The sequence below is a fragment of the Schistocerca americana genome, chromosome 7 (genome assembly GCF_021461395.2).
Source record: "Schistocerca americana isolate TAMUIC-IGC-003095 chromosome 7, iqSchAmer2.1, whole genome shotgun sequence".
Taxonomy (NCBI): domain Eukaryota; kingdom Metazoa; phylum Arthropoda; class Insecta; order Orthoptera; family Acrididae; genus Schistocerca; species Schistocerca americana.
The window spans coordinates 393,529,004-393,556,828 of NC_060125.1; the positions used below are offsets into that span (position 1 = coordinate 393,529,004).

General features: G+C 39.2%; 1 protein-coding gene across 1 annotated transcript in view; it reads left to right on the top strand.

Annotated features, from left to right (window-relative positions):
- The window catches only part of LOC124621816 (probable E3 ubiquitin-protein ligase HERC1), a 766,600-nt gene that overhangs the window by 187,764 nt on the left and 551,011 nt on the right, over positions 1-27,825 (top strand). The window contains exons 15-17 of the mRNA XM_047147255.1: positions 1,508-1,631; positions 2,336-2,518; positions 10,448-10,645. Of these exons, the coding sequence (XP_047003211.1) occupies positions 1,508-1,631; positions 2,336-2,518; positions 10,448-10,645 (505 nt within the window). The remainder of the gene's footprint in view (positions 1-1,507; positions 1,632-2,335; positions 2,519-10,447; positions 10,646-27,825) is intronic.

The window sequence follows — 27,825 nt, forward strand, 5'->3', positions numbered from 1 at the left end:
CCGGGCCGCCACATTCAATCCTGGTACTGCTGATCCCTCCAAAAAACAACTTTGGAGCACACCATTGGTGACTCAGTATTATTCTGGTCTGGAATGTGTTAATCTGCTACTTCGACAGGGCCATAACTTCCGAAAATCATGTCCTGAAATGAAATCCATTATGTCTGAAATTTTGCCCACTACTCCTGGAATAGCTTTCCGTTGCCTTCCAAATCTCCGAATTATTCGTGTCAGACACTATGCTTCATCTTCACCCATCTCCCTACCCTATGGCTCCCTGCTGCAAGACTTACCCTATGCACCCTCCTACCACCCCCGTATAACAGCCCTGTAACATATACTATCAAAGGGAGATCGACCTGCAAAATGACACGTCATATACCTGCTGTTATGTAAACACTGTTCGGCCTTCTATATTGGCATGACTATAACCAAATTATCAATTAGGATGAATGGGCATAGGCAGAGGGTGTACACTGGTAGCTCGCAGTATCTAATCTTTTCTTCACTCCATTTTAGTTTTCTACATCTTTTATTGTCTGGCCCATCTGTTTTTCACTGCCCCCCTCCCACCTCTGTTACGTACAATGCACTTAGCTTTTCGCTCTTATTATTAAGTCAAGCATGATGTTTAAACAGTAATCTCTGGCCTGTATATTACGGTGTATTCCGCCTTTAAGCTCTCAGGTCTTCAAATCTCGTCCGATGCAGTCCCCAACCATCAGTCTTCTTCTCACCCCGTGCAGTTCGTCTCCCCTGATCTGCAGTTTTGGGTGACTTTCCCCAAATCAACCCCTTTTCCTAGACCTCTCCAGTCCTTTTCCTTCACCTCTCTAGTCCTTTTCCTTCACCTCTCTTTCCTTCCCCTTCAACCCATCTGCCCGAAGGAGGAGCCACTGGCTCCAAAAGCTTGCCTAATTACAACCTTCTTTTATGTGTGAGTGTTTTGATGGCGCTTGGTGAGTAGATTTTTTTATCTATCCAATTAAATTCTTCTGTCAAAAATTGATTGTTTTCGTTGTTATATGCACTTTATTGTTATATATCAAACAATTGAAAGTCCAGGATGGAATGTAAGAATATTATGAATAGGAAAGTTGCTACTTACCATATAGCCGAGATGCTGAGTCGCAGATAGGCACAACATAAAGACTGTCACAAATGTGGTTGAAAATGAGATGAAAATGTGCTTGCCATTAGGAAAAAAAACTGATCAGAAAATATATTGATACAGTCAAGAATGGCAGCCTGAAGCATGAACTCATCATCAGTTAAGGACAGAGTGTGTCACAGGAGTGTTTGAGACTGCCAAATTTTGTGACGGTCTTTTTGTTGTGCCTATCTGCGACTCAGCATCTCCACTATATGGTGAGTAGCAACTTTCTTTTTCACGATATTATTATGTATGATTGTTTGAACTGCTATATTTTTTTGTGTAAAAGTTATTCCTTTTGTTGTCAAGTGTAATCTGCTAAAGCGTCAGTTTACACATTGTGTTTTTGCTTAGCTGTTACAGAGCACAACCATTTTAGAAGATCATCTGAACTCATTGTTTTCCATGGCATGTAAAATTTTTGACCATACCACTGGACTTGTAGAAAGATTTCCCACTGCTTATTCTCATTTACTAGGTAAAGTAGTTTTATGAACTTCTAAGTTAAGTTTAATACAAAGCACTGCCTTACTTATAAAGGCACTGAAGTGTCTGTCACACATGTCTTTTTATGCCAAGAGTATTAGGAGAGTTAAATCAATATGGCTCCTATTTTCATCTCATATTCTACTTCTGTGCATGTTTAGACCTATCAATACACATAATGTAGTCAAAAGTTGAAGCTCCTCTTATGCTGTAGCCCTGTGACAGTGAATGAAATCATTAAAAATGTGTAGTGACGAATTAATTGCAGTAGGTTTCAAAGCTTTTGACAATCCACTCTAGGACCATGATTTTTCATCGTGGTGCTATTCTGGTCTCACGAAAAGTGAAAACTCTACTGAAAAGGTAGCCTTTATCTAAGGACAAAGAGGTTCTGCGGGCATGTTATTTTCTCGCATGCCGGAACATATTTAGAAAATTTGATTTGATGAATGATTTTGTAAGATGAAAGGTTTTATTGGGTTAAGCGAAGGAAGTAAAATAAATGGGCCTGTGTTACAAAACTTTCCTACTACACTTTGCATAATTTTATTGTTGGTTAATAAGCCAATTTATTCTTGATTCCATTAAGTATTAGATTTTGTCATATGGTCATACTATTATTTTACTTCTGCTCCAGTGTTACAATTATTTGCCATAAAGAATTGTTGATTTTAAATTTGTTCATATTCGTGGCAGGTGTTCTACGGGATTCTGTGGCTGGAAATATGCTTTCTAAAGTACTTCACACACTGTTATTGCAAGAAATATCTTTTGTGCAGGATGTAATGTTCTGTCTGCTTTCACTGATGCCATCTCTGAGCTCTCTAATAAAGTTACTGTTTTCAAAGAATATCTGTGCTATGGATACCTTTCTCCCTGGTAAGTGAAATATAGTGGCCTTTCTATTTTAACTAACCATTAACAATATTATGAAAAGGATAGTTGCTACTCATCATATAGCGGAGATGCAAAGTTGCAGATAGGCACAACAAAAATACTGTCACACAATTAGCTTTCAGCCATCAAAGCCCTTGTCAAAAATAGGCAAAACATACACACACATCTGTTTTTGATAAAGGCCTTGTTGGCCTAAGCTTAATGTTGGACAGTCTTTTTGTTGTGCCTATTTCCAACTGTGCATCTTTGCTATATGGTGAGCAGCAACTATCGTTTTCATAAGATTGTTACATTCCATCCTGGATTTTCCAATGTTCAATTAACCATTATTGATATACTATTACAGTTACTATACTTTGGTTCCAGTTATTACTTGTAATTTCATGTGTATTAATCTGTTGTCTTTACTTTGGCACTGAATGTATTCTGGGACCTGGGATGATATATTTTGAATGTGCATTTGGTTCACTTAGAACGTCATGGAATAGTAACAACAGATAATCAAAAGTGAGTTATGTAACATTTTCTTAAAAATATATTAAAGTTGTAAAGAAGATGAGAAGGGGGCAGGGGAGATGAAAATGTGATTGCCATTAGGAAAAAAAGCTGATAATAAAATATGTTGATACAGTCAAGAATGGCAGCCTGAACCCTGAACTCATCATCATTCAAGGACAGAGTATATCACAGGAGTGTTTGAGACTGCCAAAATTTTATGACAGAAGTACTTAAGACCACTACCAGATAACCCTCTTACTGAAGAGCAGAATATGAGCTGATGCAAGCAGTTGATGAAAGCTGAAAGTCAAAGTGGAGTAACCCGGTAAAAATCTTGAAATGAAAGTGAACAGAAAGAAGGTGAGCTTCGAAGGGGTACTGAAATGTCATTAGAGATTCCACATGTCCCAAGAACAACTTCACTGAAGTAACTGCAAAACGAGTGGCAAACCAACTGTTGCTGAATGGCAAAACTGTTGTTGGAGGACTCAAGAGCTCATACCACAGGATTTGGGGAGTGAAACCACTTCCTCAAGAATACTGTCACTATGACTGAGCTAAAGTTTGCCATTTGTGGCTCGATTCCTAACTGAATAGTATGTTTTTGTGGACTCCAGTTCTAACCACTTTGTACCTTTGGACAGAAATGCAGAAATGGCTCCTGGTTTTGGTAAATGACTCTGTTACCAACTTTCAGATCCCCTAAACATGAAGGAAGCCAGAGTTGTTTCCCTGTTGTAATCAGAGAAGGAATCAGATGACTCAAAAAATTTCTGACCTTTGTCACTGCTCTGATAGATACTCGTATCTTATCAGGGACTGCCTAAAAGAGAAATTCACACACCAACTACCTGGGTACTAACTTCGGAAATTATATATCAGCCAGGTACTAAATCTGATGCAAAACATTGAGGACAGATTCAAGAAAAATAATATTTGAGTTGCATTCTTTGTCCTGAGAGCCACATAGGACATTGACAACGACCAAAATCTGCTGATTGAACTATACAAGCTGACAAGAGACCATTGTCTCACATCCTTAGTTGGCATCCTCCACAGCAATAGATTATATGCCAGCCTCTATGGAAAGAACTATAGTCAGTGGAACTGGGTGATTGGCTTACCACATGAAAGCATTCTGGCTGTAGTACTGTACATTGTGAACACAAGTGACCAGGCAAAGTCAAATCACACCAAGCAAACTTTCAACACACACACACTATCTCTGTTATAAAGCTATAAACCTGAAGCCAAACCCCAGCATGAGGTAGGTATAGGGTGACCAGACATCCAGAATAATCCGGACATGTCCTTTTCGGCTCTTTGTCCGGGGTCCGAGCAGATTTTTACAGTGTCCGGCTTTTTCGCAAAAGTGAGCGTTATACAGTTGCTTTTTCTTAAATACTTTAACTATTGGCGCAGCCTTCGTGATAAACATGTACGAAGGCTGTGTTAGTAGGTGGCACCAGGACCGTCGATGTTATCATTGATCGACCTATAAGCAAATGCAAATATCGATTAATTAAAATTTTCGTTTCGTATCTTCGCTTTGTATTGGCTTGGCTTCCTGTAGTGCAAGTGTGATTTGTGAGTGTAATTTTTAACCAACTGAGTTACCTAAAATATTTGGCTATGCCTATATGAAAGTGTACATTTTCTGATGTCCTTTTCTGCAAATATCCAGCTTTCAAGAAAGGGAGAAATGAATTTGAAGTGGAGTGTAAGGTATGTGGAACCGGAATGTACGTCTCAGTGGCCAATAAAGATAAGAAATAACTCGATAGATTAACTGTCATGGTTTTATTTCATTGTTTTATAGTCATTCAATTTATTTGTATTCGGAAGGTTAAAGTGCAGTTTACATGTCGTCGGCTGCTGATTCAATTGTAGACGTTGGTAGTGGTGCGTCGAATGAAGGGAGGTGAATGGTCTTACGTTTTTCGCCTTGTAAACAATTCCGTGCTGTTGACATAACATAACAATTGACGCCACACTGTCACCACAATCAATGTTCTTAATTTTTTTTATATTGCTCAGTCAACCACCACCTGACCATCAGTAACAATTAACTACTAATTTTACCGGTAATTCCCTTCAGTCACGTGATTTGTCCAAAGCTGATGGGTGCTATCCTCATCTGCAGTTGACCTGTTTGATGCGTCCTCTTTTTTTCTTCCTTTGTCTTCCTTTTTGAAGCTGTTTGTCCTCCTTTTTAAACAATTGCATTTTGTCACCCTAGGTAGGTATGTACTTTTCAGCTCAATAACGAACAGAAGCATGATGAGAACTCTGTGTGCTGTGATGAGGTGAAAAATTCCAGCATTGCTTACAGCCAAAATGTCTAGGTGTGACTGTGGATCACACCCTGACCCAAGAAAAAACATTATTAGGACACTGAGAGGTAAGAAATGGGGTAATGATCCTTGACTGTTAGGAATGTTGTATGATGCTGTGCATGTCTGCTACTGAGTACACGAATTTTATGTGGAGCAGATGCACATACGAAGAAGGTTGATACCACAGTAAAATAGTCAGTGTTGGTTGCAGTGGGATGCGTGAAGCAAACATCAGTGCAGAAACTCTACTCACTCATTAATGCAGGTCCTAGTGGGTGGCCATCAGAAGCACCTAGTTGGAAAGATTGAGTACAGAACTGTAGAATTGCGACATCTTCGCAAGAGAAAAGCCTGTTTCTGACAGTGAGCTCCTGTACACTGTGGGGCTCATTTTGAACAGCATGAGGGTGGGAGTACCACACTGCAAGACCGACTTGCAGAAGTTATACATCCTCTTGGATATATCTATGCAAGTGGTGAGATGCAGTATCTGGGCCACTTGCTGCATTATTGCCTGCTGTATGAACCTTGCACAATGAAGATCTTCTAAATTTGCTAGCAAGAACACTTTGGACACAGTTTTCTGGAGCTAAACTTCTCCAAACAGGCATGGAAAAAGGAGGAGGAAAACAGGGTATTCTGACAGATGTCGTTATGAAAGTAAAACATGAATGCGCACTTCGAAGTTTATTGACTTGATAAAGGACATAAACTGAGGAAGGGAGCAGGGGAAGCATGAAAGTTTATGGAATTAACCCTTTGAGTCCCAATGATATTAAAGAAAAATTAATTTTAAAATTTTTCACAAAATTGACTTTTGTCATCTTTGTAAACAATGAGTACAAGAAAAAACTGGCAAAAAGTAAACAATCATTGTCGTAAGGAAGTGGTTTCCCTTTGGAATACAGTTTTAAAATTTCTCACAAACTTAACCTTTGTTATCATAGTAAGGAATAAATACAAAAAGAAATTCACTAAAAGTAAACAATACATTTTTTTAAGGAAGTGCTTCCTTTTGGAACCACAAGCACACACAATTTTCAACCACCCATCATTTCATGAGATATATTTGTTTCATGAGATATGTTTGGAAAAAATTTCATACTTTTCCTAGACAAAAATGTCTCATCTTGAAACAGCCATGAACTCATAATTCCTTAAACAAATTAAACTCCTAAATAACAAGCAAAAATGGGCCTAAAATTTAAAAAGATTAAATCAGAAGTACATATTGCTGCGCTGGTTTTGTTTTGAAACTACTCATAAAAGTGGTACTGCAAACTCAGATAACTTTAGATATACTTACCTCTACTGTTAGTGGTCCCCTTAATATGATCACTATTTATTTTACGAGATTATTACAGTACTGATAACGTATTAGTAACATACACACAGAGATTTATAATATATGAAGGGACAATTACAAAGAAAATTCTATAAATACAGACATAAAGTGATAACAATAAAAATACAAATGTACATCAAGAATTTATAAAATGCAGACAGGAAAAACTAATAAATAAATAGCAAGATAGTTCTCTTCATATTCTGTAGAGAACCAGTGTTATGCAGTTTCGAGTTGGCTGTGAGATACCTATAATTTGATAGGGTTAACTAACAGGAGTTGGTTGTAGAAAACCTGTCGCAGCGCATCCAGCCTCTTGTCCTTGGAATCTTTCATGGCAGTATTTCTGAACAAAATCTTCTTGGTTTTCTAGCCATTTCAATTCAAATAAAATTCTCTAGCTTTTGATGCCTATCTCCACCATTGTCTTCAGGAGTAAAACCACTGACTGCCAGGGCTGGCATGTTTTTCTGCTTATATCGCCACGATTGTGGCCTCTGGCACCAATGAGAGAGGGGCCAAAATGAAACATGCACAGAAGGTGAGTTGGGCAGTTGTAGTAACTCTGGCCTGCCACAGAAACGAGTGACATCAGGAGGCATAAGGGGCTGGCGCCACATTTGAAACTGCTCCCTTGCCTCTCTACAAATATCAAGTATTCATCATTGCTTCCTTTCGACACTCAAAGCCCGCCTCCGTGCCCTACTAAATGTGTACCTGTGGTCTGTGTTAAAATTGTTGTGTTTCATTCTAATCTCAGCTGCCTTTTTTACAATGGAATTCCAGTGTATTGATCCACAAGGCAAACGTCTCGAGTTTTCAGACTAAATTTTGTGGCCAATTTCCAGGCAGTGCTCAGCTATGGGTGACTTGTCGAGGTCCCTCTGTTTAAAATGTCAGTTGAGTAGACTCGGCAACTGTGTGAGTTATCTGACATACATAGATGCTATAGCATTTGCAAGAGGCGCCATATATGCTGGTCACATGAAACGCTATTTCATCTTTAATAGGGTGCAGCGTATTTCTTATCTTGGTTGTGCACTAGAACACTGGTCTCAGTCCATGTTTCTGTTACTCATTGCCCCACAGTATGGCAGGAAAGCAGCCGTCTTGGCCTCTTCTGGTGATTCAGAAGGCATCCTTCTTTCATGGTACCTGAAGGCATTTGCAATGTCTGTCTTGCTATAACCATTCTCTCTGAACACATGTCTCTGGTGCTGCAATTCAGACTGTAGGTGGTCAGAAATAACTTTTTCTGTGTGTATTAATGTGCTCAGGACCACTTTGTTGTGTACACGATAGTGAAAACTAGCAGTGTTCAAGTATCAGTGAGTGTGTGTTGGTGCCAGAGGCCATAGTCATGGCTATGTAAACAGAAAAGCATGCCAGCCCCGGCAGTCAGTGGTTTTACTCCTGACGATGATGGCAGAGAGAGCCATTGAAAGCAAGGAATTTTGTTTGAACTGACACAGCTTAAAAACTGAGAAGATTTTATTCTGCATCCAGTCTCGTTCAAAGCTCTATCAACATCTTTGTAATGTGCAGAATTTTGCCAAAATGTTGCAGAATTTTCTGCTGCGGAGAAACATAGTGCAAGGGCTGATGTTTGAAGCACTTTTGTTTTATATTAGATTAGATCCACTTTTTGTTCCATAAATCCAAAAATTGAGATGATTCTCGTGGATGTGGAACGTATCAAAAAATATAGCATAAAAACATAAAACATTTTAATATAATACATACTACCCCAATCATTTGTCAGGAGACTGTTGAAATAGGTGAATACAATGCGGTAAACTGGAACAGCTAATATTTACGGAATTAACACACTGTCAGAATGAAACACTGTTATGCACTATTAATAAATTTGTCACACACAAAATACCTAATCTTGTCTGTTGTGACCAAGTGCTGTCAAAACTGAAATCTAACAGATATTTTTACTTAAGATGGCTTTAACAGTCTCCGTTAAGATATTCATCTGTGGAGTAGAAGGAGTTGCCTACTAAAATGTATTTCAAACTCTGTTTAAACGGTGCTTTATCTGAAGCTAAGTTTTTAATGGTTGCTGACAATTTATTGAAAATGTGTGTTCCTGAATATTGGACCCATTTTTGAACCAAGGTAAGTGATTTTAGGTCTTTATGTAGATTGTTCTTATTCCTAGTATTGATACTATGTATTGAGCTATTGGTTGGAAACAGAGATCTATTACTTGCAACAAATTTCATTAAGGAATAAATATACTGAGAAGCAGAGGTTAGAATACCAAGTTCCTTGAACAGGTTTCTACATGATGTTCTTGAATTTACACCACCAATGATTCTTATCACGCACTTTTGCACCCTAAAAACTTTTGCTTGGTTGCCTGCCGCAAGTGATTTCTGTAAGTTCGTAGATGATGGTGTTCTGTGCAAATACTTCAAGTTTTGTATCTTCACAATGCACTTTGAATGTAAGGAAATGGTTCATCATTACTCCATGGTGGTGACACTAAACCCATTGGCTGGAATATCGAGGTTCAAGGTCCCATCTGACGAGGTTTTCTGTGGCCTAAATTGTTTAAAGTGATTAAGCAGTGGCGAATTTCCATCTCCATTTCTGTCTACTCAGAGATTGCTCTTCATTTCTAATGCATTCAGTGTCAACAGAGCATTAATACATAGTTATATAAAGATGCTGGATGAATTTTGAGATCATGGAGAATTATAAACAAATTCATAATGATATGAGAAATATTCTGATAAAACTTTTGGTTCCATTTTTGTTCCTTTTTCCTTAAGAAAACATTTGTGTGAGATGAGGATGGCTTTAAAATCTAGATGCAGTATGCCTACATTCAAAGAGAAAGTAATTGTTGCTGCTTCATACTAACATTTGCTTCATACCAACTTTTGCTTGGTCCGTAGGTAGCCTAAACAAAGTAGCTAAGGATTGTAAAAACCCCCATGATTTTCTGTATTTTCTGTTACATACTTCACTCTGAATTTGTGATTCTATCCTTTATGGTGAGATTGGTTGCATAGAAAGCTCTACATTTGAATTGTGTGTTTGACACAGAAACAGATATAAAAACAAAAGTGCTTAACTGAAATATTTTCATATATTCATATGTGGAGTTCGTGTCTGAACTGTTTTACTGTCATACTTATACCAGTTTTATAGAGGATTCACAGGTAGGCCCAATGAAAAAGACTGATAAAATAATAAAGCTTTCAGACAAAGTCCTTCTTCTACAGTACAAGACACATACACATTCACACAAGTCACAAATACATGAGTGCTCTAGTACCCTGAGACAATATCAATATGTGTGAGAGTTGTGATTGTGTGTATATGTGTGTTTTTCTCTGATGCAGAAGAAGGACCTTGTCTGAAAGCTTTAATATTTTAGCAGTCTTTTTCATTGTGTCACTCTGTGTTTCAGTACCACCTCTGTACGATGAGTGACAATGTATTCTACCCATGCTATTGTTATTCCATCTGAGACTTTCCATTGTTTGATGATATACACCACTTTTCCATCTTAAAGTTCACAACAGTTATTATTACAGTAATGTTGCATAATTGTTTGAAATCCATTCTTTATTCTGTTAGTACCTGATGAATCTCTTGTAAAATAAACCTAATTGACTCATAGCTGCTGATTCTATTATCAAGATATGTTAATGTTTTACTTTTAGAAACACATTTGCTTATGTCTGTTTTTGCTTTGATATATGATTCACACAGATCTGGATTCTCCTGGACCAAGTCCGAGTACATATTTTTTTATAGACTTGAGTCGTACATGTGCCTTATTGGTGGGACGTTGCCTTGGCGGTATACTACATGGACCACAATTTTCTTTGGAAGAAAAGAATGGATGTCACTGGTTAAACCACCACCTGTTTTCACATGGACGAGAACTTTATGATTCAATTGATGTCTGTAAGTTTACAACAACATAATGATCATTTTGGGAAACTCATCCATTTATGTAATTATAGTAATTTAAAATTCTTTTGTTGTATCATTTCCTTTTGTGCAGTTACATAATTTGATATTAATAAGAGAATGGAATGCAATGAGGGGAGAGGTGCAAACAATGGTAGAATTATTAATACAGCTGAGTTTAGAGCAGATGTATTAGAGGAGCAAAGTTTTATTTCACTGGACAATTTCAACAAGTGATTGCATGCACTCTGTCCCGAATTTGCAAGAGATGAAGGTGGAAACATTTGTGGCTGACTGTATCACATTAGACAAAATTTAGGAATAGAAACTTGGTTTATTGCATGTTTACAAACAAATAAGACCATCATATTGTAATTATGGAATTAGGATGAAGTTCGAAAGAAATAAGAACAAGTCCATTAAGAAATTAGGCTATAGAGTTAAAGCCAAAACACTAAGGTTAATTGGTGGAAGAGAAAAGGAGTATAGAAAATATGAAAATAATTAAGAATCCAAAGAAAATGACACTGATTAAAAACAAAAAGAACTGCCTGTAACTTAGAAAACTGGTAGGTTGTTCAAGAAAGGACATAAAAAATATGTAATATGTGATATGAAGCAATAGCCACCAAGAAACAATGTCAGTTATAAGTACAAAGAAACCAAGGCAAAATGCCTATGAGAACAATGCATTGAACATGTTTATAATGAATCCAGATATTGTGACTACCATATTTACTCGAATCTAAGCCACACTCGAATCTAAGCCGCACCTGAAAAATGAGATTCGAAATAAAGGAAAAATAAAAAAAAATTCCCGACTCTAAGCCGCATTTGAAATTTGAGACTCGAAATTCAAGGGGAGAGAAAAGATTTAGGCCGCACCTCCAGATCAAAACAAAGTTGGTCCATTTTAATATGAGACACAATTTAGGTCGAATGAATGACGATACAGCTACAGTAGTTTGGTTCGAGTCGTAAGCTTAGCAGTTAGGCTTTACCAGGTAGTCATTGCTATGCGTCAGGCACTCCGTCCGTATTTATACGGGTACCCTTTCTTTTTCACGTGCTTCGTCTGGTTTGAATCTATTGCTTATTTTGCTTTGATCTGATAAGTGCCGTTTTCTTTGTTATAGGTGTTTACGTCACTCTAAGCTGAAAATGCATTACTGTACTGTGTCATGCATTGTTTGTCGCATTCTGATAGTGCGTGTTTACGGCCTGTCGCCGCTCGCGGCATGGCTTGCTTTTATGCGCGCTGCCGCCGCTTACAATTAAAAAAAAAAGGAGAGGAATCGTCTCATTAGCGAAACAATGGCAAGAGACTGCTATTTGTTGTTACTTACACTGCTGCTTTCTTTGATAATGATCAACAAGAACCAAATAATAGACTGCGTATGATAGAACATGTTCTGAACGAGAGTTAGGCGAAAATTTTTCTCCGTTTGAAAATCTTTGCGGCCGATTCTTTAGTACATCAAATTTTGCGCAGAAATTAGAGTCATCTTAGATTTAAAAATCTAGTCAGTTGCCGTGCTTCGTTTCTGATTGTATCACTATTACGCATAAGAATAATACGAATATAAACATGACACGATACGTATATTCTTCCGCGTTTGCTGTTGTGTCACTCTAGTTTCGTAGTTTATTAGGCAGACAGGATTTAAATGAGATAGCAGCAAACACGAAAGAATACATGGCAAAATGTTTATATTCGTGTTATTCTTATGGTGAAGAGAATATTGCATGTGATTCACATTTCATCACCGAGCGAGGTGGCGCAGTGGTTAGCACACTGGACTCGCATTCGGGAGGACGACGGTTCAATCCCGTCTCCGGCCATCCTGATTTAGGTTTTCCGTGATTTCCCTAAATCGTTCCAGGCAAATGCCGGGATGGTTCCTTTGAAAGGGCACGGCCGATTTCCTTCCCAATCCTTCTCTAACCCGAGCTTGCACTCCGTCTCTGATGACCTCGTTGTCGACGGGACGTTAAACACTAACCACCACCACCATCACATTTCATCAGGTTCCTATTAGCAACCATCTCTTCTCACAGGCAGAAAAAATTCAGAACGTAGAATTGGCCATATTGATAAACATCCCAAACAGTCTTGCCAGTCGGATTTTCGTAGTATATTGAAATTCTGCTACTTTCGAAGATTAACAATACGGAATTTGTATTTACTTCGGTGGATAATGTATGAAAATGCAATGGTCGAAACTCGGGGCGGAGAAAAAAAACCTCGTCTTCCACCTTTTTTTTTTTAATTTATTTACTGACGCGGAGGTTTCGGCGCCAGTTTTTATCTTTGTGCCTACAAAGCATGCCTGTGTAGCGCTACATATATTCGACGGCAGAAGTTAGTTGTGGCGGCACCTACCAACATTTTTCAGAACTTTCGCTTGCTTTGCGCTCGATTCTAAGCCGCAGTCGGTTTTTTGGATTACAAAAACCGGAAAAAAAGTGCAGCTTAGATTTGAGTAAATACGGTAGATTAACTGCAGTGTTGATGAGCTGGTGAGATAGCATTGTTGAATGCAGAGTAAAAAATGATGATGAAGAATTGCGGTGAAATAAGAAATGAACTTCCCAAGGAAATGACCTCCAAGTGAACAAAATGGTATTCACATGTCATACATGCTTAATGTTCTATATGCTGGTAATCACAGATTCCTACATCTTTGAACGTATTGTCTTGGACAACAATTTTGATATCTTGTTACGCCTTCTGCTGATACAAAGCAGGGGGTAGAGTTATATGTAGAGATGATCATAGAGTTGTCATGCTTCATCTGGGAAGAAAGTGTTCCATACTAAATCTCTTATTGCAGTGCATCAAGAAATGTCTCCAAAAAGGCAGAGTAGCCCAGACACTTCCATTTATGGCCAGCTTAGTAGGACACATGTTGTGATGACCAAGGGACTTGACATCTTTTAGATAATGTTGGATAATGGAAGATGTGTGTTCCACAGTAAATGTAGCTGCCCCCCCCCCTCCCCTCCCCCCAGAAGGTAGTAAATGTTGCCACTCCCATTTCCCTAATTCTGTTTCTTTCAACAAAGAAAAAGTCAGTATAAAATTTCTGCCCAATCAGACAACTTCTAGATGAGCACTAAACACCTTTAAGTTGGAAAATATTGTAAAAATTAATTAATTCTGTTTAAAGGTGGTAGGCTCTTCCCCATCTGGGTGCTGTTTTAGAATAAAAGAAACTTTTGCTGATATCTTAAGGTCACTGCAACAGTTGTAAAAACATTCTGAACAAAGTTTACCAAAACATATTTTACAAAATTTCAAGATTTTAAACATGGCTGCAGCAGCAACTGTTAAAATTCTTCACAATAAAGGATAGCAGCCAAAAACAGTTGCAGGATAGAATTTTTTTTTTTTATTTTATTAAAATTCTTGACCAAGGTTTCGGTACATATAAATATACCTTCATCAGAAGTACATTTCTAAAATTACATCATGCACTGGAGAATAATGAAACAATTATGCCAAAAGGCGTCATCAGTAATTAAAATATCATCTCCATTTGTACAACATGTGTAATGGGTACAGGATCAAAGCGAACAGTTTTTCTGTTCGCTTTGATCCTGTACCCATTACACATGTTGTACAAATGGAGATGATATTTTAATTACTGACGACGCCTTTTGGCATAATTGTTTCATTATTCTCCAGTGCATGATGTAATTTTAGAAATGTACTTCTGATGAAGGTATATTTATATGTACCGAAACCTTGGTCAAGAATTTTAATAAAAAAAAAAAATTCTATCCTGCAACTGTTTTTGGCTGCTATCCTTTATTGTGAAGTATTTTACAAAATATCCTGATAATCTGAGAAATTTAAGAAAAAAATGTATTTTGGTTAATAATGCACACTGTGTACAGGGTGCACCCATCTGCAGGTGGTTGCTCATGTCGGCACCAATGATGTGTGTCGCTATGGATCGGAGGAAATCCTCTCTGGCTTCCGGCGGCTATCTGATTTGGTGAAGACTGCCAGTCTTGCTAGCGGGATGAAAGCAGAGCTCACCATCTGCAGCATCGTCGACAGGACTGACTGTGGACCTTTGGTACAGAGCCGAGTGGAGGGTCTGAATCAGAGGCTGAGACGGTTCTGCGACCGTGTGGGCTGCAGATTCCTCGACTTGCGCCATAGGGTGGTGGGGTTTCGGGTTCCGCTGGATAGGTCAGGAGTCCACTACACGCAACAAGTGGCTACACGGGTAGCAGGGGTTGTGTGGCGTGGGCTGGGCGGTTTTTTAGGTTAGATGGCCTTGGGCAAGTACAGAAAGGGCAAAAGCCTCAACGGGTGCAGGGCAAAGTCAGGACATGCGGGGACCAAGCAGCAATCGGTATTGTAATTGTCAACTGTCGAAGCTGCGTTGGTAAAGTACCAGAACTTCAAGCGCTGATAGAAAGCACCGAAGCTGAAATCGTTATAGGTACAGAAAGCTGGCTTAAGCCAGAGATAAATTCTGCCGAAATTTTTACAAAGGTACAGACGGTGTTTAGAAAGGATAGATTGCACGCAACCGGTGGTGGAGTGTTCGTCGCTGTTAGTAGTAGTTTATCCTGTAGTGAAGTAGAAGTGAATAGTTCCTGTGAATTATTATGGGTGGAGGTTACACTCAACAACCGAACGTATTTTTTGTTACATGTAATACCAACGGGGGGGCCTCAAAGGCCCATAAAGAATACCACAATTTATTTTATCATAAATCAAGTTTATTTACTTCTGATACCTCTAATAACAATTCAAAATGCTTAGACATTGTTTTTGTATACTGGATAATAAAAGATGTTATTATAATAGGAATAAAATGAACAAATCACGAGATTCAGTTTATATATTTTTTGGAATAATGTTTCAAAATAGTGTTTTCTTATAAAAACGACTTTTTTAATTCGATACACTACATGAAGCAAACAAAATTTACTGTCTCATTCTGCAACGCATTTTTCACACAACATTGTCTTCCTGCAGTGTTTCTCACAGACGTGTTTGTGGCACTGAGAGCACGTAACAGTTGACTTTCCCAGCTTGTTGTACTTGATCTTTTTAGATGCAGCTTCTTGGCAGCATAGGTGGCACCGTCCACGTGTTCCTGGTTCTGCTGTTGAGGATGATGGTTCTACAGAGCAGCTGAGCTTCCGTTGTGTGATGCTTTCCATTGCCATTATTACTGGCTTCTGAAGTCCATACAAATTTTGTGCCCGTTTATCTACTTGAGATCTTATTAGTTCGAGACCTAAGTTAGTGATAAAAACTCTTCTGTGGTTTAGCAAATTCTTTTTCCAATTCGGAAAGTTGAGGAGGAAGAGTGAATATGCATTTATTGCTGCTATGTCAATGAGTGTGTAGAAGAGGGACAAAGGCCTTCTTCTTGTTCCTCTCTTTGTGCTGTAGTGTCTTGCCATCTGGTCTATGGTGTCCACGCCTCCCTTTGTAGAATTATAAAAAAGATTTATGTTAGTCTTTTTTGAGTCTTCATTCAACACCCCTTCTGAGTGATAAGTTGAAAGCATCAACAGCAGTCGTTTTGGCTTCTCGCGGACTAGCGTTGATGCAAGACTAACTGGTGGCCTCTGTGTCTGAGGGTCAGTATAAGCAAAGATGGAAGAGTGTAAACTGCGGCCAGTTGTAGTCTTCAGCTCTTCAGGTATGTGTCGTCTGTTAGACTGTAGGGTGCCAACAAGTGTGAGGTGAAAATCATTCCATAGAGTCTCAGCAAGCTCCACTGAAGTATAGTACCGATCTGTGGTAACATTACGGCCTGATTTTTCAATAGGTTTTATTAGTCTCTTTACAATTTCCATCGGTCCATTTGAATGCTGTGTATTTCCTGACTTGCCTGTATAGATGTCCATGCTGATCACATATCTAGTCTCAGAATCAGACAGCATTCGAATTAGAATGCCGTATTTTCCAGGTTTTTCTTTTAGAAACACCTTGAATGGACAGCGACCACGGAACAAAGACAACATCTCATCCACTGTTGTATGTAGACCAGGAATGAAATACAATGGAAGTGAAGAATTGAAGCTTTCAAAAATTTCCCTCATTGGAGCAAACTTGTCAGCCTGGCGACGAATTTCTCTTGTGTTCTTATCATCAAACCTCAATATTTTAGTCAATTCGAAAAATCGGGTCCGACTCATTGATCCATAGTACACTTGTCAGCCCTGAAGCAAAGACCATAAATCTTGGACAGGTATCTTATTGTCATGATTTGAACCCATGATTAGCAAGAGTCCTATATAACAAAATAACTCATCTTCATCTGTGTGCTGAATACCTAGTCGAGAAGCCTCTTCATTTGAGTGTAGTTTTATTAGATTCATAATTTGAGGTGTAAAAAAGAGCTCTATAGCCTCTTTCGGAGACGCAATTCTTCCTTGTTGTCCTAGCCCCATTCTTTCTCGCACTATATTTTGTACAGAACGCCGATATTGTCGAGATGGCTTCGTAATATACTCTCGTCCACTTTTTGCAATGAATTTATCACATTCCGTATCATTATCATCTGGTGGATTGGCTTCAACCTCATCTTCATTCTCAGACGATGAATCAGTTCTAATTTCTTCCACATCATCATCCACTTCACTTTCCTATAAATCTGATTTGTTCAAAACTTCTTCTAGCACTCTTTCAATGGAACTATCACGTAAACGATGTCTACTCATGTTGCTGGTTCAACAGCAGCAGAAACACTGAAAATAACAATGGTCCGCTTCATAATAATATGTCTGAAGGCAACAATGCCAAAATTCGTTTCATGGTAAGAATTTGAAACGAGAGACTCAACCTCGTAAATCTTTCCTTGCTATTACCAACGGGTGGGCTTCTAAGGCCCACAGAGAATTAAATCAAGTAAATGAATTTTAATTACATTTTTATTCCGAAATTCTGTAATGACTCAATAGTACATTCAATAACGAACAATTACCTTTGCTTTCAAGTTCATATATCAAAGGGTGTGGATACAACATAGAAAAACTGAGTCAGTGGGCCTACGAGGCCCCCCCGTTGGTAATGCTAGGGTTAATAATTGGCTCCTTTTACCGACCTCCCGACTCAGCAGCATTAGTGGCAGAACAACTGAGAGAAAATTTGGAATACATTTCACATAAATTTTCTCAGCATGTTATAGTCTTAGGTGGAGATTTCAATTTACCAGATATAGACTGGGACACTCAGATGTTTAGGACGGGTGGTAGGGACAGAGCGTCGAGTGATATTATACTGAGTGCACTATCCGAAAATTACCTCGAGCAATTAAACAGAGAACCGACTCGTGGAGATAACATCTTGGACCTACTGATAACAAACAGACCCGAACTTTTCGACTCTGTATGTACAGAACAGGGAATCAGTGATCATAAGGCCATTGCAGCATCCCTGAATATGGAAGTTAATAGGAATATAAAAAAAGGGAGGAAGGTTTATCTGTTTAGCAAGAGTAATCGAAGGCAGATTTCAGACTACCTAACAGATCAAAACGAAAATTTCTGTTCCGACACTGACAATGTTGAGTGTTTATGGAAAAAGTTCAAGGCAATCGTAAAATGCGTTTTAGACAGGTATGTGCCGAGTAAAACTGTGAGGGACGGGAAAAACCCACCGTGGTACAACAACAAAGTTAGGAAACTACTGCGAAAGCAAAGAGAGCTCCACTCCAAGTTTAAACGCAGCCAAAACCTCTCAGACAAACAGAAGCTAAACGATGTCAAAGTTAGCGTAAGGAGGGCTATGCGTGAAGCGTTCAGTGAATTCGAAAGTAAAATTCTATGTACCGACTTGACAGAAAATCCTAGGAAGTTCTGGTCTTACGTTAAATCAGTAAGTGGCTCGAAACAGCATATCCAGACACTACGGGATGATGATGGCATTGAAACGGAGGATGACACGTAAAGCTGAAATACTAAACACCTTTTTCCAAAGCTGTTTCACAGAGGAAGACCGCACTGCAGTTCCTTCTCTAAATCCTCGCACAAACGAAAACATGGCTGACATCGAAATAAGTGTCCAAGGAATAGAAAAGCAACTGGAATCACTCAATAGAGGAAAGTCCATTGGACCTGACGGGATACCAATTCGATTCTACACAGAGTACGCGAAAGAACTTGCCCCCCTTCTAACAGCCGTGTACCGCAAGTCTCTAGAGGAACGGAGGGTTCCAAATGATTGGAAAAGAGCACAGATAGTCCCAGTCTTCAAGAAGGGTCGTCGAGCAGATGCGCAGAACTATAGACCTGTATCTCTGACGTCGATCTGTTGTAGAATTTTAGAACATGTTTTTTGCTCGAGTATCATGTCGTTTTTGGAAACCCAGAATCTACTATGTAGGAATCAACATGGATTCCGGAAACAGCGATCGTGTGAGACCCAACTTGTTTTATTTCTTCATGAGACCCAGAAAATATTAGATACAGGCTCCCAGGTAGATGCTATTTTTCTTGACTTCCGGAAGGCGTTCGATACAGTTCCGCACTGTCGCCGGATAAACAAAGTAAGAGTCTACGGAATATCAGACCAGCTGTGTGGCTGGATTGAAGAGTTTTTAGCAAACAGAACACAGCATGTTGTTATCAATGGAGAGACGTCTACAGACGTTAAAGTAACCTCTGGCGTGCCACAGGGGAGTGTTATGGGACCATTGCTTTTCACAATATGTATAAATAACCTAGTAGATAGTGTCAGAAGTTCCATCCGGCTTTTCGCGGATGATGCTGTAGTATACAGAGAAGTTGCAGCATTAGAAAATTGTAGCGAAATGCAGGAAGATCTGCAGCGGATAGGCACTTGGTGCAGGGAGTGGCAACTGACCCTTAACATAGACAAATGTAATGTATTGCGAATACATAGAAAGAAGGATCCTCTATTGTATGATTATGTGATAGCGGAACAAACACTGGTAGCAGTTACTTCTGTAAAATATCTGGGAGTATGCGTGCGGAACGATTTGAAGTGGAATGATCATATAAAATTAATTGTTGGTAAGGCAGGTACCAGGTTGAGATTCATTGGGAGAGTGCTTAGAAAACGTAGTCCATCAACAAAGGAGGTGGCTTACAAAACACTCGTTCGACCTATACTTGAGTATTGCTCATCAGTGTGGGATCCGTACCAGATCGGTTTGACGGAGGAGATAGAGAAGATCCAAATAAGAGCGGCGCGTTTTGTCACATGGTTATTTGGTAACCGTGATAGCGTTACGGAGATGTTTAATAAACTCAAGTGGCAGACTCTGCAAGAGAGGCGCTCTGCATCGCGGTGTAGCTTGCTGTCCAGTTTTCGAGAGGGTGCGTTTCTGGATGAGGTATCGAATATATTGCTTCCCCCTACTTATACCTTCCGAGGAGATCACGAATGTAAAATTAGAGAGATTAGAGCGCGCACGGAGGCTTTCAGACAGTCGTTCTTCCCGCGAACCACACGCGACTGGAACAGGAAAGGGAGGTAATGACAGTGGCACGTAGAGTGCCCTCCGCCACACACCGCTGGGTGGCTTGCGGAGTACGAATGTAGATGTAGATGTAGATGAACAATGCATTTTCATCTTTTATTAAACCAAAACTTGATGTGAGTCTAATGGAGGATTTAGTATTATAAGGTTTTCTATGTTTTCCTGCAACAGTGTGTTAAACTAATTCAGTCACATCATTTTTGAGATTTTTGTTATAATATTAAACTAGTTTGCAACCTCTTTTTGCATGCAACAGCTGTCTTTGGTACGTTCTCAGTTCCACTTTCATAGGCAGGGGTATCCTTCCACAATGAAGGGGCTTTGATGGGAAAGTCAGTGTTGAGAGAAAACCTGTAGAAGAAATATTTGATGCTAAGAATTACAAAAGCCAAAAACTCAATGTTGATAAAGAAAGAAAAACCAATTTGACATAGAGTGTAACTCTTTGGTCAGTGTTTTTCATCTACCTCTTGAACTTTGTGTCTTTGCAGCACAACTTACATTGTATTAACTTCATCTGCTGTTGGAACATTATCATCAAATAATGACAGAGTCACAGTTTCAGGAACCAAGTACCTGTCTGGTATCTGGACCAATATCCTGATAATTTCACAGTTCTCTTTGCTTTAAATTTTCTTAGTATTCATCTCACGGTTGTTTCTTCATGGTAAGATGATGATCAACAAATCGAAGAATGATAGAGTGGATGCCATCAGGCATTTCATTACCACCAGTCATGTAAACCTTTCTGTAAAGTTTTGCCTTTGATTCTCTGAATCTTGTGCAGTCTGCCATGTTGCAATGTGTCATGTCTGGACCAAAGGTTGCTTTACCAGAGGGTCCAAATAGGTCCTCAAAACAATGGGACGTAATAACAGAGGAGGGACAACAGATCATGACTAAATAATTTTCCTAGATTTGTAGTGATGAACTGTGTTGCTTGCCATTTTATCACAACAAAGGACCTGAAATTTTCAGTTTAACTTCCCTTTCCACTGGGAAATAGCCGTGGCTTGCCCTTCTCATTCAGGGACTCCCAATATTATTCCTCCTTGCCTTGGAAAGTTACTATTATTAACAGTCCACCAACCTTTTCAACACTGTGTTTGCTGGTACCAGCTTCCAGCCCTGTACAGTGCTAATTCTTGGCAGTTGTTAGATTTGTGTCATAATTCAGTCTTGCTTCTCTAACTTTTTTCAGTATCTTTGAAAATAAGTTTACTTTGTTGTCAGGTTTTCAATATAACACTTGAAATCTTCTGAATCCACTATAAAAATGTAAAACCCATTTTTATCTTTCTTCTATCTACCACTCCAGACAAAACAGATGTAAAACAGTGCAAAGTACATCAAGATTATAGAGCTGCTACAGCAGCTTCAGTTATTGCTGTGACTGATCTTTGCTCAACAATGATAGGTAACTTTCTATTTTAATGACTAGCATCATTGTTTTCTTTGGTTGCTGACAAATCATCTGTTTATAATGCACCAACCTGACAAGAAGCAAAATGTTCCAATTCTTAAGAAATCATTTTTCTTCTGCTAGCTTCCATTGGAATGTGATTCAGTGATATTTGTTTCTTGTGTTTTAGTTTTTGACCTACGCTAAAAACATAGGATGGTTGTCGTTTTTGAGATGCTGCATTAGGAAATTGTTTTTGCTAAGTGATGATCCACATTTGATAAGTACTTTATGAAATTCTTAACCTCTTCTTTTTTTCACCTGTTTTAAATCTCGGAGTAAGCTATGTCAGAGAGACTGTCCATCATTTCCACAAGAAGATCTCTATTTTTGTTTTCTGCCACTACAGTTATACTCTGAACACCACATTGAAGTGCTTGGCAGAAAATAATTTCCAGTGTACCACTCATGAGGGCTTTATCCCATTCCATTCGTATACGGAATGCAGGATCAATGATTACTTAAAAATGACTCAGTGCATGATATAATTAATCTGATTTTGACTTCATGACCCTTTTGGAAATGATGTGTAGTATATTTCTGGATTCCTCACTTACCACTGATTTTTGAAAATTTTAAGTAGGGTTCATGGGATGGTTGACATCTTGTCTTTAAGCATGTGCTAGTTCAGATTTTTCAGCAACTCTTTACCATGGATCCAATAAGCCTCTGATTTTGTATACTGCCCTTCTTTGTATCCATTTAGTATCTGCTGATAGTCCTGGTCTTTATCTTTAACGTGGGAGGCTAGGCTGTGGGCAATGGGTTACATACACTTGAGCAATATTTTAGGACGAGTCACAAAAGTGAAAGTGTTTTGTAAGCTACCTTCTTTGTATACTGATTGCATTTCCTTAATATTCTGTGATTATATCAAAGTTTGCCAACTATGTTACCTATGACTGGGTCTATGTGATTATTCTGTTTCATTGTTCGAACTATTGGATCCACATAATTTAAGTAAATGCAACAACTCCCTTAATAGCAGAGGTGTTGTTGAAAGGCACATAAACAAGACTCAGCACTTTATTAGCTTTCAGACAAATTATTTTTTGAGGTAGAGTAAGTGCACATGAGTGGCAGAGACCAGGAGGGGCAGTTGGTGAAGGTTGGCTGATGTCAGGAAGGGAATGGCAGCAGGTGTAGAGATTATAAATGTGCAAGGGAGAGGAAACAGGTGCACAAGCTAGGAAAGTGGTTTGGATTCCTTCACTTGTGAGATTGTGCTGTAGATGATGACTTTGGACAGTGGATTGGCATGGGGGGACAGAACACAGAGAAAGAAGAGACTTTGGGGAAGAGGATGTAAGTTCAGGATGCGTGAAATTAGTTTCCTGGAATAGGGGTGGAGGTAGGTGCAGGGGAGGAGACTATCGAAGACAGGGGCCAGGAGGATATGGGAATGAAGGATGTGTTGCATTGTTAGTTCCCAACTACTTATTCCATAGAAACTGGTGTTGGGCAGAGTACTTGGCAGTACATTCTGCCACTGAATGGTCAACTCATCTCTTGGCCACAGTTTGGGAGTGACCATTCATTTTGGAGGATGGGTGGTTAATTGTCATGCCCACATAAAGTAATGTGCAGAAATTGCAATAGTGCTGGTATGTGATATGGTTGATTTAACAGGTCACAGAGCATCTGACAGGGTAGGATAAGTCTGTGACAGACTGGAGGAGGATATGCTGGGTGGATGAACTGGACATGTTTTCCATCTAGGTTTTCACAGATATATGACCCTTGTTGCATGAGATTGTGAGTGGCAGTGGGTATGATGTAAGGATGGACTAGAATACTGCATAGACTGGCTGGATGACTGAATACCACTTTAGGAGGAATGGAAAGATTGTGGAGAGGATGTTCCTCATTTACAGGCTTGGAGATAGATAATTAAAGCCCTAGCTAAGGATATGGTTCACCTGTTCCAGTCCACCATGATACTGAGTGATGAGAAGATCTAACATTCTGATGACTTAAAGTGTGAGTGTGGATCTGGGTTATATCAGCTAATTCCCCCAAACCACCTTCCTCTTCTTTACGAGATGACTTACTTGGAATTTGCAGCCACTGTTCTTTACTGAATAGCAGGCTGCTGGAAACCCTCTTGACTTACTCTCTGTCAAACAATGCTAGGTACAGGAATTATTAGACTCTTTCTTCATATGAAATAAGTGGACATAAAAACTTTACTTTTCATCTACTAACGATGTATTTGACCTCCATACACAATAAAAATTTCACTTTCCACATGAATATGTAACTTCGTGCAAGTATCTCATACAGTTGGACGTTAGAAACAAATAACAGTTACAGTTAAAAGAAAGTTGGCTTGGATGCCATGACCTTTCTTAACGTGAATCATAAAAATGAGTCTTGCCTCTAACAAGGTTGCGTCAAGAGCCTACAAGAGTACTTTTTCAACTGTTCTTATTTTAATAACGATAGTCAATGACACAATAAGCACAGAGCTGCATATAAACTCCATGGTTCTTCCTTACACACTCACTAAAACATCTACGGATTGCCTGACAGGTACTTGTCAGTGCTGTCCGACCGCCGCGTCTACTTTCTTCCCGCATCTGATTTTAAACCTGCACACACAAACATGTGACACGCAGTAGGTAGGATTCTACCATCCCAAACTCATATCAACAATATCATGTGTTCAAGACTGTAGAAGGCTGAGTTGTTCTATAATTTACACAGAAATTCTCGAATCACTACAAGGGGTGCTTCCTAGCAGCTGGTTCATGGGGGTGCCCAGAGAATTTGTGGTATGTAAGGATATGGTATAGGAAGTCTCTCTGCTGACTAGGTTTGGGAGTAGTGCCAGTCTTTGAAGGGCTTAGAAAGACCTCAGCATTCTGGGCAAGGAATTTCTTGCCATTGCATAAGTACCATCCACTCTAAACTATATTGGTGTGACTTTTGCTGTGGGAGGGATGACTGCTATCAAAATGTAGGTACTGTTGATATTTAGTGGGTTTGACATGAAAAAAGATATGACTAGAGCCATTATAGGGATGGAGATCAACATTCGGGAGGGTGGCACTTTGGCCTGAGGTGATCAGGTGATATGGGTGGGAGGCAAAGTGTTGAGACTTTGAAGGAATCAATGGGTATAGATAATAAAAATATCATCAATGAACTGGAACATGATTAGGAGTTTGGATAACTACAAAAGTTTCTTCTAGATGATTCATAAACAGATTGGCATAGCAGATTTATTTGTGTATTTTCCCCCTCAGAGGAGAAGTATTTTTGTGTGAGGATGTAATTAGTTAGTTGGATTAGGAATGAGGTCTTGAGTTTGGAGTTGGAAGGACTTTGAGATAGGTAGCATTCGCTAGCAGGAAGCTCATGTAATAATACTGTACCAACAGCCATTATTTTGATATTTTTTTATGAGGCAACCTGTTTTGACATTACAGGCATGTCATCTTTAGAGCTTTCACATGAATGACACCAAATACCACTCATACATGTATAAGACAAACCACCAATATACACGTCTAGTTCCATAGAAATCCGAACTTGATGAGCATGTGTGCTCTTCACACATGTAGCAGCAACTGCTCGTGAAGTTCGGATATCTATGGACCAGATACAAATATTGGTGCCTTGTCTTATCATGCAGGAGTGCTACTTGGTGTCATTTATGCGATAGGCCTGGAGATGACATGGTTGGAACATTGAAACTGATTGCCTAATAAAACAATATCAAAATAATGGCTGTTGGTAAACTGATTGCCTAATAAAACAATATCAAAATAATGGCTGTTGGTACAGAATTACTACATTTCATTGACCAGCTGCTGTTCTACACTCCTGAGCCCAAGATGGAGTCACATTTACAGTCCATGCGGGAATTAAACAAAGATGTGTAGGGATAAGAGAGGTAATGGAGATGGGATGGTTGAGAGTAAGTGGCCTTTATCTTTAACATGGGGGGCTAGGCTGTGGGCAGTTGGTTGGAGGTATTGGTCATCCAGAGTGTAGATTATTTCAGTGGTAGCACGGTAACCAGCAACAGTGGGACATCCAGGATTGTGGAGTTTATGGATTTTGGGACGCACATAGAAGGTGGGTGTATGAGAGATTGCTGGGATGAGGAGGGAGGGATTCTGGGATGTGTCTAAGAATTTGAGTAGGGATTGGAATTTATGTTGAACTTCTGGATTGGCGCCACTGTAGCAGCAAGGCATGTAGGAGGAGGAGCCAGACAGTTGGAGAATGCCTCCTGTCAGGTAATTACTGTGGTTCATCATGAGAGAGGTGGAGATGGAGCTTTTTCCTGCAAGGAGATAGATTTATGGTTCTGGTAAGGGACCTGGGGAAGGAGGCTAAGGCCAAGTTGGAGATAAGGAATTTGTGGAAATTAACCAGGAGGTGGTTAGGTGGGAGTGGGGAGGGTCATTGTTAGCTGGTGGTATGAATTGGGAGAAGCAAAGTTCAATGTTAAGATATGATTGGCTTTGATTTGAAGGGTTGGTGGTGGTTGGGGGAAGAAGAGTAAATCTTTGACAAGTGCAGAGTCATTGAATCTGGATGTGGGGTTGAAGGTAAAGGGTAAAGCCTTTGGATAGATCTGCAACTTCTGTAGGATTGAGATTTTTTTGTGGATAGATTGATAACATTATTTTGAGATTGTTCAAATTCTGTGTTTGTGGGATTTTAGGAGGAAACTGTGGAGGTTGTGGCAGGTGGGAAAGGTCAGAAAGGCAGGGTATAGGTGTTATGAGGGCATTCTGAGGGGATTTACTGTGGGTGGGATAGCTATTGATGGACACTAGTGCTCTGAGGTGCAAATAGGATTTTAATAAATTGGAAAATTTTGGGAGGTGGTATCTTCATTGCTCAGGAAAGCAAGGCTTTTAATGTGAGAGATAGGGTGTAGTTAATTGGGGCTGCACAGTAACAATTTCTTTTGGTGCAAGCACGGGTGGTTCGGGGATACCTGTGCCTTGGTAATTATTTCTCTGGATATATTTAGTGAGGTATTGAAATTTGCAGAATTGGAAAATTTGAATACCATTGCGAAAGGAGGGTTAGCATCCAGGAAGGGGAATTTCTGTGCACAGACCACTTCTTAGTTTATTGAAATTGGAAAAAGGGGGTGGGAGATGAAATTAGGTCCACTCTAGTGCACAGAAATTTTCCTATAGGAAGAGTGCACCTCCCTGAAATTGTCAAAGCAATAGCAGAATCAGTTGTATTATGTTCTGAATGTTTCCTGTCTTGTTTAGTTTTTCCATAGGAAACACCAGCTATGCACTGTTGTTAAATATTGTCTCACCATACAATGTTGTGCAGAAGTTGCTGCCTGATACACTTTGATAATTGACACTTTCGTGACCAACAATGTATTTGCAAATTATCAACACTGCTACCTAGACATGATTTGCAATCATTGTTAAACACAACTATGCACTATTCATTCTGTCAACACTGTCAGATGTCGGCTGCATGATGATATGGAATGAAAGGGAACATTGTAAATGCTTGCTTTTATCCCAAATTCCAGGAAACAATTTCTCAAGGTCCGAAACGACTCGGAGTCTGATTTAACTGTTTGTATTGTACCGTGGTCCTGACATGAATCGTTATACCACTGCAATCCAGAATCATGATTGCAAGTATTTGCATTCTTTGCACCACCAGCACCAACACCAAATCACAGTGGCCACCTAACAGCCAGTGTGTTGGGAATTTCTTCCTAAGGATCATACAGCCTGCTACAGGTCCATGATAAGTGCTTGACATAGTTCAATTGGCTTCAAAAACTGTATGATGCTAGCCTAGTGTGTCTGCAGTATTTACTGATCCAGTGTGATATTCAAAAGAAAATACTGCCCTGAGGACAAGTTAAATCCAGTAGTTACAGACAGTCTTGTCATGCTCCGTACGTGTTTTCTACTCAATACACATCATAGTTCTTTAAATAATTGCCTTGACTGCTCTCTCTCAACCCACAGTTCAAATATAACATTTTTGCACCGTGTCTTTAGATGTTAATTTTCATTTTCCATTTAGGTATAAACTGATTAGTGATAAAGTCACACTGTATACAAGAACTGAGTTCAAGTATAAAAAATGAAAGTTTGAGACAGAAAAGCTCATGTTACAAGGGGTTAATAAGGAATGAATACAGTTTAACACAACCACTGTGTGATTTCTCGCCAATAGCAGATTGATGCATGGAGCATATTAACACACAACAGAAAGCAACA